Below are 22,011 nucleotides of genomic sequence, written 5' to 3'. Positions count from 1 at the left end.
GTTTTTTTTTAATCTTACTTTTTATTAGCAAAATCGTTTAGCTTATAGCTTTTACGAATTTCATCATATGCCTCACTCACGAGTCTTATATAAACAAAAACAATGCATACACCTGGAGACGACATTACTATGTAGGATATGTGCAACAACTATTACGCTTCTAAACCTTTACCATAAAGCCCAAACAGTAGATTTTTAATATTTATGTACTTCAAGGACTGTTGGAGTCCAAGGTGTAGATTTTTAAATTAATATTTTAAGGACCAACTGAGACCAAGGAGTAGGCGTATATTTTTGTGAATTTCAAAATGAGTATTTTTTAGAGACCATTAGAGCCCACGGTGTAGATTTTTAGAATAATATTTTGTTCCGGACTATTATAGTCCAAGGCGTAGATTTTTTTAATTAATATTTTTTCAAGGACCATTAAAGTCCAAGGCGTAGATTTTTAAATTAATATTTTTCCTAAACCAATAGAGTCCAAGGCGTAGATTTTTGAAATAATATTTTTCAGGGACTGATAGAGTCCAAGGCGTAGATTTTTAAAATAATATTTTTCAGGGACTGATAGAGTCCAAGGCGTAGATTTTTAAAGTAATATTTTTTCAGGGACTGATAGAGTCCAAGGCGTAGATTTTTAAAGTAATATTTTTTTAAAGACCATTACAGCAAAGGCGCAGAGTTTTAAATTAATATTTTTTAAAGACCATTACAGCAAAGGCGCAGAGTTTTAAATTAATATTTTTTAAAGACCATTAGAGCCCAAGGCGCAGATTTTTAAATTAATATTTTTAAAGACCATTATAGACTATTAGAGACCAAGGCGTAGTTTTTTCAAAGTATATTTTTGTATAACTATTAGAAACCAAGACGTAGATTTTTTATATTAATATATTTATTTTTGAGGGAATATTATAACTCAAGGTGTTTATTTTTAAATTAATATTTCCAGGGACTAATAGAGTCCAAGGTGTAGATTTTTAAATAGTATTAAAGCTATTAAGGCTGAGGACGTAGAACAATTTGTATCAAATTTACATGTTTTTCCACATATCCCTCTATATGGTAAAATTTGCACAAAAATTAAAATTTAAAGTTCGAAGACCGCCTGCCTATGCGCAGGCTTCATGGATTTCGCTATTGACGATCTCTTGACGTCCCATGGAATGACGTATTCGATGCTGTAGATATTCAGTTGTTTCACTCGGAAATTCGTATTAGGCACGGATTGATGACCAGGTGTTGAATGTCTGCCCAGCATGTGGTTCAGGGCCTCACACCACACTGCACTTATTCAATTGTCCTGCCAATCCTTCTCAACTTTTTCCAGAATATATATGCCTGCATCCTGTGGAAATAGCTGCATTTCTTAACATGGAAACAAGGCCAGAAACAGATTGAATCAAACAAGAATAATTTCATTTCCCGTATATATATTTATGTCCTGAACCCAACAAAGTTTAGCAATACAGCGTAGGACATGTAAAAGAACTCTACAATCATGAACCAGTTTTGCATTTATAATTTCCTACTTAATATTGACATATATAAAATCGTAGTCCTTCGTAATTCCTAATATTTGTATGATCTATTATTAGAAGACATTTACTCACAGTAAACACCAGCACGAGAACCTTCATCCAACTTCGAGCCATTTGTATATATTGTCAGACCAGACATTTGTTCAAGATTCTCAGCACGGAGTAATTACATTGAAATCATCCTGGTCGAGATAGGGGAGTATGTAGTCTCTAATGTGACTATAATTACCCAGAACATTTAAAATTGCAATCAAGTTAAAATCGCTAGAGTAGTGTCCTAAGATATTGTCTTCCACACTCATGTTTCTCCATGCTGTTTATAACTAGTTCCACTCAGATTTGGATATATTGGAAAACCAGAAGAGGTAGAGTGCCACTTGTTGGAGATACTCTGCTTCGATTGCTTATATTGAAATCCTCGAAGCCGCAATAAGGGTGGTATGTAGTCCCTAATTTGGACATATATACCCAGAATTAAAATATACAATATAGGACAAGATATTGGACAACCGCCCATATAGTTTTAGACATTTGTTTTATCTTATTTTCTAACCGTTTAGTAAGGGTCGTAATATCAGAATTATCAGTGGATAGCAAAACATATTTTTTATTCGTTTCCAAAATCCCTAACGATGTTTTTTCTTTGGGTGTAGATTTTTGAGATTTGGTCAGTTAAAATTCGGCGGATTGTTATGTTAATTTGAAAATTTTTAAGATCGAAACAAAATTTAACATGTGTTCATAGTAGAGATGGAAGTTTCCAAAATACTTTAATTTTTTCTGTTTTTATCGCGCTTTTTGTACTAAGCTAAGAACTTTCCGAATAATTTCAGTATTAAAAATTAAACTTTCATTATTAAAAAAACTTAAATTTGTATACAAACCATTTTAATATCCACTATGAGCACGAACAAAATCTAATCTAATATATTTTAGATGTATATTTAAATAAAAAATAATTTATCACAAGTTTTGTTATAAAAATGTTTTATCGAAAAAATTACACAAGTATCATAGAGACCTAGAATAATATATAGAATGGATTTTTCAACACAATGTCCACAAATCCATAAATTCGGTGGCTGTCTATAAAATAGATATACTTAAGATACTAAACTAAGTTTGATTGGTGTTGTTTTTGTTTTTCTTATTCTGTTTATAATTGACCCGAACATCTGTGATCTTCATATGGGTTCAATGTTTTTTAACGCCTGTAATATAAAAAAAGAAAATATTTATTTTTAAATAATCAATTTATCAGAAAAGTATTCCGATCACTTACGCTGATTGCAATACCGTCCATAATAGCCTTCCTTACATTTACATGTTTTATTCGGCATACACTCGCCATGTTTACATTTCCGTTTACAGTTAGTTCGGAGGCGTCGTCCAATTTCACAATGATTGCCACTGAGGCCCTCGGCACAGCGACATAAATTCGTGCCAATACAGCGACCACCATGCATGCAGGATATTTCACATTTAGCTGAACATAAAGAGAAAAATATTTGAAAATTCGTTCAAATTATTTACATTTAATTAAATTGTAATGTAACTCACAAATTTCACAGCGTAGCCCATAGTAACCTCGGCGACATTCGCATTTATCCTTTTGAACACATTTGCCACCATTCAAGCATTTTTGGGAGCAGATACCTAAAATACAACAATAAAACATAAATTATATTAAATTATATTCAAAATTCAGTAATTTTTAAATAAAGCGGGATATAGCTTTATTTAAAAATTACTGAATTTTGAAATATTACAAATTTAAATCTGCAGTAAGCTCGATATATATTAATTTCTTTAATAAAATTCTTTTTTTTTCAGAGTAAAAATGCTTAGCAACTTGAAACCCTTGCCCTCCTCCTATCGTAGCGTCAACTATGCCCTACGTTGCTATTCAGCCTCGTCGCCACCCAAACGTCCCACACAATTGACAGATGAAATCATACGTGTCGATCATGCTGGAGAACTAGGTGCTGATCGCATCTATGCTGGACAAATGGCCGTTTTGGGCAACGGTCCAATGGGCAAGACCATAGCCCATATGTGGGAACAAGAGAAGGGACATCGTCGTCAATTTGAAGAACTCATTAATAAACATCGGGTTCGGCCAACAGTTATGACACCAATATGGAATGTTGCTGGATTTTTGTTGGGAGCGGGTAAGTTGGATATAGAAATTCAAATCAGGGATATTAAAATTGAATATTTTGTTTTTGTATTTCTAGGTACTGCCTTAATGGGTGAAAAAGCCGCTATGGCATGTACTGTTGCTGTTGAAACCGTCATTGTGGAACATTATAATGAACAACTGAGGCAAATAATGGAGTCACCACAACCCGATAAGGTATGCATATTTCAGAATCCATGAATATGAAGTGGGAGATTTAAAACCCTTCAAATCGTAAATTTTGAAAAATATGTTAAGAATGCCGTCCCGAGGACTGCAACAGAGTGTCTCCTCGTGACTCCAATAGACCGTTTACTTTAGTAGACGAAGATTCATCCTGTTCATCAGCACAACAAGATATTGTAATGCATTATCTGGGGAGAGAGATGTTCAGAGGAACAAAAAAGAATCTGTACATCAACAGAGCTATCAAGCAGGATTGAGTCGTATTCACATTGATATAGTTGAGGAAACAATTCGAGAATATAGGCTGAAGTAGCCGCCTCCTTTGACAAGAATTTACAACAATATCTGTCCGGTTGAGTTACAGGATGCGCGGCTGTAAAAAAGGCAGCCGCTCAACTTGGCGACGTATTGTCTATTGTGATCATTCTAAAATTCGTTATAATTTTGCAGTTAGGGTACCAGTTATTGATAACTGAGAGCTTTAACAAGTTTTCAGGCTTTTTCGCCTCACGGATCAAGCTTCCATTGAATCTTAAGACAAAAACTCTTCTTGCCATCCTTAACCTTAACGTCTACAAACTTCAAGAACCAATTCTTTCCCCCTAACCCCAATGATAATCGATGCCAAAGTTTAACTGACATTCCTCTTCATCCTCCCAACCCCCATAAACGTGAGCCTGTTAGGGTACCAGTTATTGATAACTGGGAGCTTTAACAAGTTTTCAGGCTTTTTCGACTCACGGATCAAGCTTCCATTTAATCTTAAGACAAAAACTCTTCTTGCCATCCTTAACCTTTACGTCTACAAACTTCAAGAACCAATTCTTTCCCCCTAACCCCAATGATAATCGATGCCAAAGTTTAACTGACATTCCTCTTCATCCTCCCAACCCTCATAAACGTGAGCCTGGAGAGATAATTGACGAAAGTTGATATTACAGTTTTAGCCTTGAATGACGAGAATGAATAATACCAGTGTGGACAATACAATTATGATATATATAACTTAAGAGACTGCCGAGTAGTTTCGGGTCAAATCTGCTTTATTTGTCTAACATGAGCTTCCTATTGAAGGCAATGCCGTCTGATACTAGGGGATTTCAATGTTCACCATGTGTTGTGGCATTCCGCCCTAGGTAATGATCAGAGGGAAACAGTGCTGGCAGAGATAGCTCCACGTTCTGCACCTCCTCATAATCAGCAGACTGCCCGATTTCATCACCTCTGAACGCCGTACTTTCCTTAACCACTTTCCTCAACTGGCTAGGATTCAGTGAGTTCACCAACCAGGACTTCAGAGAACTTTCAATTATTTATGATGTACGGCTAGTAGAAAGGAAATTCCGGACATCATTGAAACTGATTTTCCAAATGAGGCTGAAATGTTCGAAATCTGGACTGCAAAGATAAGAATGCCATTGAATGTACAAGTCGAGGGGCATACAATTCCGACCACCAACTACGTAAACATTTTCGTTCAATCATCCGCTCAAACCCCTGCTATATTGATACGTTCCGACTTTTAATCCTCCTTCTTCCTTGTCATCCTCAACATTAATCACTGCAAACGCGGTATTCCATATAATGACCACAGGGAAACAGTATTGCGAGAGTGATAGCTCCAGGGTAAATGAGGTTGCCCCAACCAGAATGTGGACAATGTGTCACAATTCGCGTCAGACATAACCATTGTGTCTCCCCGTATGATAAATGATGTCAACTGGCAACCCTGCATTTCTCTTGACTCAGACCACTTATTCATAATCGTCGAACGCCGCACTTTCCTTAACCATAGAAAAGTCAACTGGCTAAGATTCAGAGAGTTCACCAACACCAGCAACTGCATCAACTAGATTTATACCTGCTAGTACAATAACCCAGATGAAACCTAATTTCCCAGCAGAGAGAGTTGTTCTAGCAAATGAACGTGGTGATAGGAATCGGTGTGAAATCTTCGAAATGTGGACTGCGGAGATGGGTATAATTACGACCACCAACAACTCAAAAATTTTCGGGGTCAAATTTGATACTATTTTCAAATTGTTTGCGATAAGCTGAAAGATAGGAACAAAGTTCTCAGGTCGCTTGCCGGCAGTACTTGGAGTAGGAAACCTTGTTGACCTCTTACAAAGCGATATGTCGGTCTATGACCAGCTATACAGTACCGGTGTGGTCCGGGAATACTAGTACTACGCAATGGATAAGTATTCAGACATGTCAGATCGCCGATCTGGGAACTGCAACAGGGTGCATTCTAATGACATCAGTGGATCATCTTCATGAGGTGACAAAATCCAACCCTTACGCCATATTGGCAATATGCTTTCGTTGTAGTACCTGCTTGGGTGCTTCAGGAACAATCATCCTAACCATCATATGGTAGATAAATCTCCCCACCCAGATCAATTTGTCTATCATTTATTTTGATGCAGTTGCCGCAGTGTTGAAGTAGCTGCATTTCTTAACTTGGAAACAAGACCAGAACCAGATTGAATCAAACAAGAAGTAAGATATACATATAAACCTGCTACAACAATAACAATGATAATTCGGGAGACTGTCCCCTACTCAAGGAGAATCATCAAAGATGGTAGGAGAACAATAATCTTGGTGGAGATAGAAAACCCAACTCCGAGGTGCCAAATGGCAAGCCGATGCTTCCAAAGCAAAACACCATGGAGGTGGATTTTAATGGTGATGATATTCCCATTGAAGTAATGGATGTTTCTTCGGAGCATTGAACCCCCAAATTTATGATTTCCAAAGAAGCTCCGATAAGAAGATATACCACAGAATGATAAACTTTTGTTCATCGAACGGGAAAGACATAGCATAGCGGACAAGGAAATCCTTTTAATCAAGAGGAATCTTAAGTGGCCCAAGTTAACCTCCCACTGAATAAGAAAACTCAGAGTGGACCAAGTACGACTGGGAAAATGGAGTCAGCAGTATTTAATCAATCACAATTCGTGTGCAGAAAGCAGCCGCAAAGAGGTAGACGCGTCGACGAAGACCCCTTCAAAAAGTGACAATGTGAATGAGGAAGCCTAAACTTCTACCTCTATGCAGAGGTCCCAGAAGTCGACGCTGCTATTCAGTCAGTGGTTTCCGACGGATTACAATCATTGTCATTGGTCTCATAATCTTTACTTTTTTAATATTTAAAAATCCAATTCAAATCCAAAATTATTTTCAAATTACATATAGAAAATCCAAAAAATGATAGAAAATTCAATAATATCTATTTTCTAACGATTTTGTACTCATTTCAGGAACTCCTCGCAACAATTACAAAATTCCGTGATGAGGAACAAGAACATCATGATACTGGTATAGATTGTGGCGCTGAGCAGGCACCGTTCTACAAGGCAATGACCGAAGTTATTAAGGTGGGATGTAAGACAGCCATTGCAATATCGAAAAAGATCTAATCATCATCATCAGTATACTACGAATGTTGTTATTGTAAATATGTCCTAATTTTCAAACATTTTGATATAATCTTCTTTTAAATTTAAGTTTTACAATTGAAAAAATATATAACCTCCCAATTGAGGCTTGGAAACTATACAATTTGAGCTTAATTTCAACCTCGAGCTTAATTTAAACGTCGAAACAAACAAAAATTGATACTTACCCCCTTCACACTGTGTTCCTTGATAACCATCCGGGCATGTGCATACCGATGGCGCTGTACAATTACCACCATTCATACACTGGGGAAAACAGAAAGCCTTCTCACAATACTGACCAATATAACCGGAATGACATTGACAAATATTGCGATGATTGCAGAAACCATGTTCACCACACTTCAGATGACACTCGGGATCAGGACCTTTGGATAAATTAATTGAAGGAAAGTAGGAAATTAGCAAATTTTGTTTAATTGTTTGTCATGGTACACATCCACAACGGATGTATGTATATGACAGACAAATTTTGGAATGGAGAATGGAGAGGATGGATTTTTTTTTTGTCAAAGGGAAATAACAAAAATTGCTGTTAAATGGGGGACAGTGCGTAGGATGATTTTTGATTTTAATTTATTATATTGTGTAGGCTTTTTGAATATTTTTAATTGCAATGCTCTAGTGGGTCAATTAAATATGGCTGTGCTAAAATATGAGATAAGTAAATTAGTTCAAATGAAATTGAATTCAATGAATTACGATAAGCATATGCATAATTTGATACTTATCTGCCTTAGCCTCTTCTACGAAATACTGGATTTATGGCACAGAAGATATGATGATAATTATGTGAGTGCGGAGTTATTGAAATAAGAAGAGATTCCAACTGAAAACGACGCCATCAATATTGGATAAGGTAAATAAAGTTAACTAAATACAATTTACAGATATTTAAATATTTATTTTTTAGCTACGATAACAAGCTGGATAATTATTCCGAAATAAGAAACTGACATGAAATGACAAGAGAAGCTTTTATCAAATATAAAAAAACAAAATTACGAACCATGACATAGAAAGCCAAGCTGCGATTTATCAAAGCATACGTATGATCAGTTCTGTTGCACGCTGTAGATGTAATATTGAAATATGGACTTACATGTCCGTACTTCGTATCAAACAATGAAGTACTACGAAAAATAGACCAAGATAAGGAAATAATTAAGGTAATAAAAAAAACGAAAAACTACATATCTTAGCCACATCATGCAACACGATAAGTACAGACTACTTAGATAGAAGATTTGACCGGTATTTGAGGTGTTAACAACCTTCTAATCGAAAACAGAATTTTCAATTTGGGTATGAGGGTGTCGGTCCATGAAACAATATAACGACATTGCCGAAATTTGCTACCAACTTTAGTCAATATCGAACCCAACTATAACTTGCGGATAGTGGGAAAACTAATATATTTATTACCTAAGTGCGAATTTAATAAGGATTCGCGGACAGTCAACGGTTCTAAGTAGAGTGCCTCGAAGCAAATGACATAGTGCCTAACGCTGGCTGAGGTGTTATGCGACCTCATTATGTCATGTTAAGTAAAAAAACCTTTTGCAAAGACCTTTAAATTAAACTCGCAAACAACTTTGTCGACTCGATGATACATAGCACCTCATTTACATTTAACGATGAAGCTGTGATTGATCCGGAGAGATGCGCAAGTTATTTTAACCACAAGTTTGTCGATCATCCCAAATGCAAGAGGGCGAAGGCAGGAGCACTACGTCGTATAAGATTTCTTTCCGTTGAGGAGGTACCAGCACAGTTTACAATGGGAGATTTTGCATGCGTCATCCGTAATGTTAAATCATCTAAAACGTTGACGGAATGTTTCCGTGTTTATGCTGAAACAGAGTTTAGTATCTGACCAAAATTCCCAAATTGTTGATAGCCACCTACATCGCTCCCGAAGTCTGGGCAATGGGGAGGGTAGTCCCGCTCTGAAACCATGCAAAGATGACAGCAAAGGATATGTTTAACATTTACCTTTCCGGTATGCAGATGATTTTACGATCATTCCTATCGGGGGAGAGATATCTCCGGAACTGTTTAACCCTTACGTTTCCGGTATTCCACGCCCAAGCGGCATGTGTAAGGTTCAATGTATATCTCGCCGATTTAGAAGCCTTCCTACTCGCGAGGAATATGAAAATAAGAGCCACGAAATCTTCTGCCATATTTTTTACCACATAAACTGCGGAGACGAGAATGCATGCCCATGTCGAGGGACATACAAATTCGACAACAAACGACCATCGGGGTCACATTCCATGTTCAAATCGTCCTCACAAATCACAGCTATCTACCATAAGTTGAAAAGTAGGAACATGGTCCGCAAGTCGGTTGCCGGCAGTACTGTCATAACGCGGCCCTGAGAACTGCAATAGGTTGTCTCCTCAGAACACTAGTGGACCATCTTCATGCGGAGATGAAGATCCTTGCCAAGTGGTAAGCCTTCACACGAACGAAAGAGACTGATTATGAGATTCCGTTTGACTGAAGAGGTAGACCACCAAAGTCGATGATTTGGAAAATCTGACAAGTGCAATAAATGACCTTGAACCCTTTTGGGAAAATTGTAAACTGTTAGTGCTAAACTTTGTGAGATTTCGTGCAAGACGGTGACCTCTATATGATTTCTTCACTCTTTTGAAAATGGATATAATACCGTGTTAACAAAACACTTCAGTGCAATTGGGGAAGAGTAGACCCCTCTGTCGCGGAAACGTTCTATCCATTGTGGTCTTTGGTGAAATGGAAATGCGTGGATGGAAGTCTAAACTGATGAGCGCATCTGGCTAAAAAATCCACTGCAACGACGATAAGGATACTTTTTTGAGCAACCAGATTTGTAGGCTCAGACGGACAATTAAGTAGATTAAGCGAGGGCTTTGCTGGTAGACGCCTATTTAGGATTCCGGGGATAATGCAATCTCGATACGTATCTTAGTTGTGTCTGAATCAAGCGGGTTTGTCTAGGAAGAAGCCTCTCACTGTCCGAAACTGCAGGAGTATTTTGAAGTAGTACTTTTTTGTATCCACATGTTGATGCACGGATTTCATCGCGTTAGCTATCGACGATCTGTTGACGTCCGATGGAATGATGTCTTGGATGTCTTCACGATAGCGTCTGAAGTATTTACGGATGTGACGCGGATCTGTCATCACTGGGTGATGGTTGCGATAACACGGCAGATAGCATGTCAGCAGTAAAAGTCTAGTCAACAACACATTATGATGATAGATCCTGGTCTCCTAATGGAGTTGATCGACGCTTTTCATCTGTACACACCCGGACTGCAATTCGGAGTGTATTTTTTGAGTAGTTTGCAAGGATTTTCATTGTGTGTCACTGAGGAATGGAATCCAGACTGGGGCAACATAATTAAGGATGGACCGATGACCTTGTATTTCGTTACCAATGTTTGTTTATCCATGCCCCAGAAGGTGCTAGCCAAAACTTTCAGAACTTGAAAGCTGCCACCTTCTGTCTGACATAATTGAAATGCGAGAAGAAATGAAGGGGGCTATCGAAGACCGACCACCCCATTTTCGTAGGTATTAAATAGAATAAGAATAAGGAAATAGGAACAGAGTGTCCGAAATTCACCTTAGAGAATAAACAAGTCTGTTAAACCAAGGACCATTATTGGGAGGAGGAGGATTGGAAGGGGATGCAAAGGATTATGAGCATACACTACCTTGGAGAGAGGTGTTTTGTGTGGGATTTGTCGTGTCGGGGTTGTCATACACACCTCTATGTGCACACTCCTTTTTGAAATGCAAACGGATGGGAGTACCGGGCAGCGTAACATTATTACCATTGTGTATGGTGAGACCAACATTGAACATGGCCGTGCCAGAATTATTGCCACTGCAAGGTAGGAAAACGCTGAAATCTTTGGGAAAATTACAACAAATAAAAGTCAATCAATCATTAGAGAATATCCTCATCGACTTACTCTTTTCCTCTTTGGGTATGCGACCCTTGATTTTAATCGAAACCGTGGGCGCCTTCAAAATATTCTCATCCATCGATTCCAGCAAATCGAAATGATAGAAATATTTCGCCGGTCCCGATTTCCAGGTAAAGTTCACATGATTCACCTCGGGCGGTATGATGAGATACTCGTAAATTCGCCCATCCCGTATATCGTTCATCACATGACCATTGTGTATGGCATAGACCCGATCTTGGATATAACCTTGAGGAAAGAATAGAGCTAAGAAAACAACATGTTTTTTAGAATAAATTTAGCACTTTGTTCGTTTCTTCATTTGTGCCATGGCCATACTTTACCCGTTAACATTTTCAGCTGCTGTTCATTGATCCACAGCGAGAGGTTGTCTTTGGGCGAATTCGAGCGATTGCGTTTACGATGACGATGTTTTCGTTGATGTTCGGGACGGTTTTCATTTAGACGATTACGTCGCTTGTTGCCATGACCATGGCCACCACCACGACCACGATCACCACCATTATCTATACCAAGACCACCATCACCATCGTCCATGCCATTCGGTCCAAATGCATTTCGATGACTAACATTGTCACGATTTCTGTTATTCTTCTTGTGTGGATAAACTTCATAGGGTGAGCTACTGTCAATATTTTTTACTCTCCTTCCGGCAGCTCCTCCTCCAACATCAACTCCACTGCGTCTTCTGTGGTGTCCAGCTTCGTTTATTTGTTTGTCGCCGTGTTGTTGTTGTCTCGCCTCTATGCCATCAATCCACAAACAGTGCATCAATATTAGCATTAGATAAACAAACCATACGGCCGAGGCGGACATTGTCACAAAGTCTTTAGATTTGTTATTGGATCTTCGCATTGCTGTTGCTGCTGCCTTCATCATCTAAATCTGCAAAGCAAAAATGGAGTGCGAATTAAATTTCACATCGATAAATAAGGAATACAATATTATTTATATTTAGATGAATGCTGGAGTTATTGTTGTTTTTATGGACTGCTTCAATTCAAAGAAGTTACACACATACATTGGGATGTGGTTGTGTAAACATTTGAGAATTTCTAATTAAAGTTGTGATCTACCAAGGCAAAGATTCTACTGACTGTATCGTTTTCACAGACAGAAGAGTCTAACGATTCGAAATGACCAACGTGACAGACAGTTGTGTAAAATCAATATTACTGCTACAACAATTGAATTTATTTATTCAAACTCATGGCGTTCGAAAATGTATTTCAGCTTTGATCTGGTTGTAAGGTTACATTGTCATATATCAAAATTAATCAGGGTTTCTGATGTACCAATACTGTTTTGCTCGAGTCCATGGGAAAAATAGCTTTTTTTAGTTTTGTATTACAGTGATATGGATAAATAGTAAAATTCATAGCATACTTTAAGGCGGCATAAAATAAATAGTTTCCTTTACAAACCCATTGTCGGACGAAAATATATATGGAAGTTATATCACAATCTGAACCGATTTCAAAGAAAATTGCCACAGGTTAGGTTATACTAATTTTGGTACGTTTTGTGCCTATCGATAATATTTTGGTTCCTTGGTGCACCATCAAACGAAACTATATATGGAAGCTAGATCTAAATCTGAACCGATTCCAATAAAACGTAACACACGTTAGCCTATACTAACATCAGTACCTTGTGCAAAATTTCGTGGCAATTGGCCAAACTTTGGGTCTAAATCTAAATCGAAACTATATCTAAATCTGAACCGATATCAACGAAACGTTCCACACTTTAGGCTATACTAACTTCAGTATGCTGTGCAAAATTTCGTGGCAATCGGCCTAACTTTGGGTCTTTGGTGCTTCATTTACTTAAAATCTGACATAAATATATATGGGAGCTGTTTCAATTCATTCCATTTCAACTAAACTTTTAATGTCGTTTACATTGAACCGGATTTGGTTAACCCAGTGGGTTTAAAATTTCAATTCCTTTGAATATATGCCAAATAAATCCTCATAAAGTAGGTTAACCCGGTAAAACTGGTTCATAAATGCAGGGGTAAATATTAATTCAAATTAAGAACTATTTAATGCAAATTAAGGCTGTCGTCTGTCTTTGGTATAAGTTATACTTACTTCAGTACGTTGTGGAAAATTTGCGGCTATCGGCATAACTTTGGTCTTTGGTGTACAATTTACTTCAAATCGGATGAGACTATATACGGGAGCTATATCTAAATCTGAATCGAATTAATCCACGTTAGGCTTAACTTTGTGTGGGTGATACCAGAAGGAATGGACCGATATCTTCATCTTCGAACTTTAAGTTTAGAAGAAAAATTACTAGCAAAGTGTCCGCTACTTCGTATGCGGAAAGCGAATAAAAAAATGAATAATATTTTATATGGAAATCGTGAATACTGTTTAATTTGTTGTACTACAATTCCGAATACCACATCTATTCCTACATCTAATATAAAGTTAAAGGATACTAAATGGTTTTATTTAGTACCCTTCATACACATAATCACTAATTTCCGAAATCGCCTTTTTCCATTATATAGATTCAAAATTGATCAAAATTTCAATTATACATTTAAGCAAATACCTACAGGTTGCACATTTGAACACATAAGTACACATTTCCCAGTTAATACCACATTTCGTACTATTCGTACATATAAATTCGACTTTCCAAATCTGTCTCCATAGCTCAATCCTACACTTCAACAGTAATCTAAATTCCAAATCTCAGGATTACAGCCCTATCCATTCACCCAAGTCCAAATACTCATAATTAAGAAATTCTTAAACTTCATCAATCATACACTCTGACAGTAATCTTAATAGGAAATTAGTTATTTTCGTACTCATAAGTACGAATTTCCAAAACTATCTCAATCCTGTTTTCCAATAGCAATTGTTTAAGAATTCCAGCTCTATCTGTTTACCAAAATCCAAATTGTACTATATTTGGTACCATTCTGTATATTTCGTACCCATATTTCAATACTACCTCAATTCTTTCAGGATTCCTGTTCTACCAGTCCAAAATTGTACCAAATTTAGTACTTTTCGTACCCATAAATACGAATTTCCAAAACTACCTCAGTCATGCAATCCAATAATAATCATAAGCCCATATTTAAGGATTCTAGTTCTATCCGTTCACCAACAACCAAATTGTACCAAATTTAGTACTTTTTATAACTTTTCATAAACTTCCTCAATTTTACACTCCAACAGTCATTTTAATCATACATTTCAGGATCCCAACCCTATCCGTTTACATAGATTCAAATTGTACCACATAAAACTTTTCGTAACTATAAATTCGAATTTCTTACACTACCTTAATTCTGTACTCTAACATCAATTTTAATTCCAAATATTAGTTGTCCATCTATATTCGTTCACTCAAATCTAAATTGTACCAAGATTAGTACCATTTAGTACACACATTTTCAAGACTTCCTCTATGTCTCAATGCTACACTCCAACAGTTATTTTAATTCAAAATTTTAGAATCTCCTATCTGCCCGTTCACACAAAACAAATTGTACCATATTTAGTACCATTTAGTGTTTTTCAAATATATATTTCACTCAAAGTTAAATTGTATCAAATTTAGTACCATTTAGTACACAGCAGTAATTTTAATTGCAAATTTCAGGATTTCAGCCCTATCCGTTGACACTAACACTAAGTTGTACCAAATATCGTAATATTTAGTACACATAAGTACACTACGTCCATACCTTAATTATAAACTCCAATAGCAACCATTATTCCAAATTTTAGGTTTGCAGCTCTCTACGTTCGCTCAAATCTAAATTGCACCAAATCTAGTGCCGTTTAGTACTTTTCGTTCATATATATACAAATTTCCAAAACTGTCTCTATAGTTCGAGCATCAACATTAATATTAATTCCAAATTTAAGGTTTTCAGCTCTATTGTTCATCAAAAAACAAATTGTAATAGCTTTAGTATCATTTAGTACTTTTCGTACCCATAAGTACGAATTTCCTAAACTACCTCAATCCTACCATCTAACAGTAAATTTTTAATCCCCAGTTTCAAGAATCCAGCTATATTTAGTACCATTTAATAATTTTCGTACAGATAAGTACAATTTTTAATTTTTTACTTTAATAGTAATCCTAATTCTCAATATATATACAATTAGAACTGAATTTAGTAACTAATTGTACTTTTCGAATTTCCAAAAACCCTTTTGTACATCAGTGATCCATGTTCCAAATTTTAGAATTCTAGATCTTCCCGTTCGCCTAACACAAACGATATCATATTTAGTACTCTTCTAGTTTGAATTTCCAAAAACCCAGCCTTATCTCACGTTAACACACCACCAACAACCCACACTCAAAATGTCAAGCTTCAGCCGTTTGTTTCGTCTGGGCGATGATCTGTCAGTTACTCACTCACTTATCAGAAAGCTCTTTCTTAAATATTAAGATTTGAATATTAAATATTAAGATGTTGCATGATCGATTTTTAATCTACCCTTTCAATAGATGACGCTGAAGACATGTATTGGCCAGAGCTGCCAAATTTAAAGAAAATCAACGTTACGTTTTAGATTCTTCATAATTTTTGAATGCATAATGATATAGAAATAATTCGAATGGATATTAATAGATTAAAACAAACATTATCCAACAGTGTCAAAGATTGTTTGGCAGATTTTCATTTTATATTTATTTTTTTATATACAAATCATTCTGATTTACGATATGCAAAGTTTGGATACAATCGGACATTCCTTTCGTTTGATATTGAATTAATAAATTTTCGAAATATTGACACTTTGTGTACTAGAAGAAGTGGACCGGTGGGTCCCATCTTCGGACTTGTTCTAGGATAGGTAAGAACAAGGTGTAAAGTTTGTGTTGAATCGGACATTCCATTCGCTTAATATTTGATTTATAAAAATTGAAAATGTTGAACCTTTGTTGGTACCAGAATAAGTCCCAAATTCCAACAATATACAGGCTTGGATAAAAAAGTATGTTATGCAAAATTTGGTTCAAATTGTTCGCAGGATAATATAAAATTATTTTTTCAGCTAAATGTTGACTATTCTGTGGGGAGGTATCACTAAGAGTGGACCTATATTCCATCTTTGAACTCGATATAAGTTTGAAAAAACTATTATGATGTGCAAAGTTTGGATGAAATCGGTTACTAGCCGGCCAGATAGACATGGACATTTGTAAATCGACTCCAAATTGTCTTAAACGGGTTTGGTCCAAAAAATTGGGTCTACAACCAATATTTCGATTAGTCATTAGCCATAAGGCTAAGGGTATAAAAAATCGTTATAACACGCACCGTCGCACCTAGCCACATGCTAAATGTATAATTCATATTTCTATTTTTCGTCTGGGCAGTCAGTCACTTATTCTGCAACTTTTTATGGAGGATCAGTCTTCGGACTTGGCCTAAATTTAATAAAAAATATAACCTTTCCTCCTAATGAGTTTTATAATTATTCAAAATATTCACCCCTTTTGGAGACATACCAGAAGAAGTGAACCGATAAGCTCAACTTTTCGACCAAACTTTTGTTTGAAATTTTCTAAACCATTTTTAAGTTGACTGCTATTTCCCATCTTCGAACTTGTTTTACTCTCTTCGCATCAGCCAGACGGAGATCCGTAAATAGATTGCATATTGTCTAAAATGAATTTGGTCCAAAACGTCATTTGGTATAAAAACATCATTATCACACTCCTCCGCTACAACCCAAATTTCAAAATCATACTTCAACTGTTTCGTCACTTATAGTGCAATTTTTTATGCAGGACCAATCTTCGGACTTGGCATTGATTTTAGAAAAATGTATTTTGAATGAAATATACGAGGGCAGTTCGGAAAGTTTTTAGCCTAGCACAAAATGCGCGGTATAAACAGAGAAAGTTAAGTGTTTTGGAAACTTCCATCTCTGTTATGAACATATGTTAAATTTTGTTTCTATCTGGCAACTCATTCATATAAAAACAGGCGTTCAAAAAAGACGCATTCGCAATTTTTTTACAATGGAAAAATTAGAAATATTTCAATATGAAGGAGTTGACATGTGTTCATAACAGAGATGGAAGTTTCCAAAACACTTAACTTTATTCAGTTTATACCACGCTTTTTGTGCTAGGCTAAGAACTTTCCAAACTGTCCTCGTAATACAGCATTTCCTCCACATGGGATCTATGGATTATCCAAATATTGACCCTTTGTTGAAGGTTCAACTTTTCGACCTAATTTATATTTGAAACAAATTTCTTCCATGAAATCGTGGGTTCCATAAAAAATGTGATATGTGAAGATGGACCGGAGACTTTTCAATTGCCCCATTAAGTTCGAATTTTAACTCAAGGCCCCATATAGAAGCCTGAAAATTACACAAATAACACCAGCTTATTGTTTGTAAGATGTTTAATTACTTGTGTAAGTAAGTATGTACATGGATAACACCTTTTAATGGATGAAGTTCAACAAAAAGCCCCATGATTACAAAAAACAGAACAATATCGAAGTCAAGTAGAAATACGAGAAAGACAAAAAACAAACCAAAGACGGCTGAATTGCATTCAGGCGTGCAAGTGCAGACACCGATAATTTTGTAGAGAACACAAAAATGTCAGTTAACCATGCAAGTGGCTGGACAACGCGAACGATCCGAACCGAACTGGCAGGCAGGCAGACAGCCATCCAACCAAATAAGTAAAACATGGCCTAAAATGACAGCAGCAAGCACAACAACAACAAAACAGCCGAACAGCAGCAGCAGGAAACGTTGCTTCTTCTTTAGTTGAAATACTTCATCATTTGCCGGTATGGTTACGGGAATGTTCCTCCAAGTCTGTTGTTGTGTTGACCAGGGTTTGGTCGAACGATCGGTTGTGTTGGTTGCTTGGTCAGACGTCTGTTAAGTTGGTTGGTCGGTCGGTCGTTTGGGTTAGTTAGTGCAACGGGTGTCAATGTTGTTGTTGACTTTTGCTGCCTCCATTTTTTGTTGTTTTGGTCTGGTCGCCATCCAGCTAGGTGTTTTTCCATTTTTTAACGCTACCAGAAGTGCAGGAAGAAGAAGACAATCAAACATTACTTGTTACTATACAAAGCAATGAATGTGTCTGGAAAACCATATCTTGACTATTTGGTGTTGTTGTTGGTCTTCTTGTACATCGAAGCTCACGCAGTTCATGGTGATGTGCACGCCTGTAAAAGGTAAGTCACCATTTGGTACTTCTGTCTGTCTGTGCGTCCGTCCTATCTAGTGGCACCTTTTTTGCCGTTTTGTATATGTGTGGAAATTAACACATCTTCCTTTTTATTATAGCTGCGGATGTTGCCCATTCTCGGACTGGTTGGTTGGCCCTACTCTCCTTCATGACCAAAAAAACATCATACCACCCTACCTACGGGGTGATCGATTGTCAATTGTCTCTTTTTTTGTTTGGCCCATTGCATAACATCTGGAAATTGATTTTCAATTGAACAAAACCGGTCAAATGGGAATTTACCAAAAAACAAACGGGATTTCCTGTGTAAAGGATCACCAGCACTCATCAGTGTTGACATGTGATCTTTACGAAAAACGACAGAAAACCTGACAAATGTGACATTTCAATAAAAGGGATGTCACTAATATCGGAAGGGTGCACAATGAATGATACAAACATACAGACATCGACACAACCGAACATGTAATGGAAGTCAAGGACGTGTTGTTTTTGAGACATTGCATGAACACATTTATGGTTTCCATGCGGACATGCCCAATTTACCAAACACTGCAAGGGGTATTTTCGAGGTTAATGACATCCGTTCAATTACTTTAATAGGTATGGTGAGAAGGTATAACCTGATGATGGAGAATGGTTGGTTGTTAATACAAGTGTTGTTAATATATGTCTAAATTTATGTTGATCAATTTTAATTTGATGTACATTTATATCTTGGAGAATTTGCAAGGATTGATGCCCTGTCACTTACATATTAACCATTTAATCTATATAAAAAGTGATTTATGCAAAGATATTATTTACCCACTAAAAATCCCTAAAATGGGACTATATATGGGGATTATATCAACGTGTGATTTATATACATAACCTTGCTACGGATGACCGTTTAACTTAAATATAATCAGAAAGAATCAAATTCGGCTGGACCCGGCCGACAATTTGATATTTAACACCACTTGAAGTAAATTCAAGACTGAAGGATTCTCAACGCCCAGATGAACCGGTTAAAGTTAGAACCTTGAAATGTTGTGGGTATTAGATGTTTTGTATTGAAAGAAAAAAAATCGGACCCATGTTTCTTTTGGCCAAATCCGTTTCAGACAATTTGGAGTCGACCATCCGTCCGTCTTCATGACCCGATAACTCTCGTGCGCACCAGCAAACTTTGCACATCGCAATATTCCTTCCAAACTATATTACTTCAGGAAACTTAAAACACATCATTCTAGACCTAATTCATTACGCTGTGCCAAATTTCGTGCAAATCGAAAGATATGTAGGCACTTTGGTACACCATTTACATTAAATTGGACGAAAATATATATGGAAGCTATATATAAATCTCAACCGATTTTTCCCAATTTCAATAGGGTTCGTCCTTGGGCCAAATAAATGACCTATGCCAAATTTCATCCAAATCGGTTCATAAATGCGACCTGTACTTTGTTCACAAAAATACATGGACGGACAGACAGACGGACATGCGTAAATCGACTCAGAAAACGATTCTTTGCATATTCTCAAAAGGAACCATGCGTCTATCTCGTTTCCAAAGACATAAAAAGCTTTTTACCTTTGTTTAACGTTATTTTTAAGATCACATGTCTTCTGTCAACTCGAATAAGGGAATATTTTTGTAAAGCATATCCACCTTTTAAATTCCACAATACGGGATTTTTTCACCACCAGATTTTAGTTGGGGTCCTCATAGATATGAAATCGTTATTCGTATGTTTTCATCATCATATTCCACATTTGTCCGATGGAGTATCCATTTGTAACCAAAGTGCAACCTAGAATTTTAATCTAATCTAATTTCATCTGAAGTTGATAATATTTTCATCAAATCTTTATCAAGTCTTAAGGTTGGATCAAACAGTCTGCCCTTCGCTACCTCTCCCACAAATTGTCATTTGAGTGTTCGATTTTTTCCAAACTTTTCATATCGATATTGTTAAAATTTCTTCTGTTATTGTAAAAAAACAACAACAAAAAACAATTGAACTTATTGTAAAATAAGCAATGAGTTGTTAAAAAATTACAGAATAGGTTTACAGGTACCCTTTTAATATTTGAAAATTGGTATCGGATCGGATATATTAAGTTAAAGATTTGGTCCACACCTGGCACATCTTTACCAATATTTAGATTTTTATTAAATCTTTTTTCGCTTTTAACTTATTTTCTTTTTCAAAAATTTGTGTAGAATATAACGAGTGCAATGTTTGCGATATCATGCGTAATAACCGAGAGGATGGACTTTCTTAATTGACCTCAAATTGTCTAAAACCGATTAGATTTGTAGATCTAATAGATCTTTGATCTAAGCACCATATTTCGATGTGACACAGTTGTCAATATTTTTGAAAATCATAACAAAATATAGGGAGTCAAACAGGCGGCCTTTTTATTCACATTTTTATTGACAAATTATAATATAATATTTTAGATAATTATTCTACTTTTTTATGCGTTTAATAATATCTATATTTGTTATACCACATTAACTGATTGCCTATAAAATTTTTGTTTGCTATTTTAATTACTACATTGTGTTGGGATTTTCATTTTCTTGGAACACCGCTGGGAATTATATTTTTAAGGGGAATTCTATGACATTTTGCAATAGCACATAAAACAGAATATTGTATTTGTTCAATTTATCGATAAATTAGTGGGTTAGTTTGAAAAAGTAATAAATGCGGTAGTGGACGATGACAACACATTATAAAATGTGGTGGACTTGTTACTATTTTGTATCGATTTTAACATTTTAATAATGCAGTATACATCATCCTACAGTTCCAAATGACGTTGGATTCGTAATTGCAAATATGTATATGTCTGAGGCTATAAAGTTCGATCTGACTGAACTTAACACTTATTTATAGCCATACCCGGAATTATAACCTCATTTTACTTTAGAAAGTGTAAAAAGCTAAAATTGACTTTAGTAGATCTATAGCGCTTTCAGTGGTCTTAGATGACCTGCAGGGCTTTAATTGGCCTTAGAAGACAATTTGGGCTAATTTATGTTTTAGAAGACATTAAGTGTTAATTTTGTCCTCTACTGTCTTTAAAATTTCATGAATTCTTTTACTGCTAATATTAAATCTGATGTGCTTCTATGTTCTATGGAAGACCTGAAGAGCTTTTGTTGGCTGTATGAGACATACAATAATAGTGTTGTCTTTATATAGGACTAGAAGTCTTTTTTGATATTGATTAAAATTGCCTTAGATTACCTACAGGCCTTAGAAAACAATCAGCTTTAGATGTCGTAAATCTACATAATCTTCAGTACTCCTTTCAAATTTAAAAATTTACATGGTTTCTACTGACTGTAAAATTCCTTGAAGCATTCTATTGTCAATAGAAGATTAGTATCGCATATATATGTTCTAAAAAAGACCAGAAGATTT

At 36.0% G+C, this 22,011-nt stretch overlaps 2 protein-coding genes across 2 annotated transcripts; one reads left to right on the top strand and one right to left on the bottom strand.

Moving 5' to 3' along the window:
- Positions 1–2,677: 2,677 nt before the first annotated feature.
- LOC133338177 (protein shifted-like) lies at positions 2,678–12,238 on the bottom strand. The gene is made up of 7 exons (XM_061546360.1): positions 11,686–12,238; positions 11,348–11,590; positions 11,087–11,284; positions 7,544–7,744; positions 3,102–3,197; positions 2,824–3,027; positions 2,678–2,752 (listed from the first exon to the last, which is right to left on the bottom strand). The coding sequence occupies exons 1-7, from the start codon at positions 12,236–12,238 to the stop codon at positions 2,736–2,738; spliced, it is 1,512 nt and encodes a 503-aa protein (XP_061402344.1). The 3' UTR covers positions 2,678–2,735.
- On the top strand, positions 3,382–7,430 carry LOC133338174 (5-demethoxyubiquinone hydroxylase, mitochondrial-like). Its single transcript, XM_061546357.1, has 3 exons — positions 3,382–3,712; positions 3,779–3,897; positions 7,179–7,430. The coding sequence occupies exons 1-3, from the start codon at positions 3,382–3,384 to the stop codon at positions 7,335–7,337; spliced, it is 609 nt and encodes a 202-aa protein (XP_061402341.1). The 3' UTR covers positions 7,338–7,430.
- Positions 12,239–22,011: the final 9,773 nt, after the last annotated feature.

The sequence above is a fragment of the Musca vetustissima genome, unplaced genomic scaffold (assembly GCF_032173495.1).
Source record: "Musca vetustissima isolate MV318-11 ecotype Yass unplaced genomic scaffold, APGP_CSIRO_Mvet_v1 utg32560, whole genome shotgun sequence".
NCBI lineage: Eukaryota > Metazoa > Arthropoda > Insecta > Diptera > Muscidae > Musca > Musca vetustissima.
The sequence above is the reverse complement of the archived record's forward strand: the minus strand, read 5'-3'. Positions and strand labels throughout refer to the sequence as shown.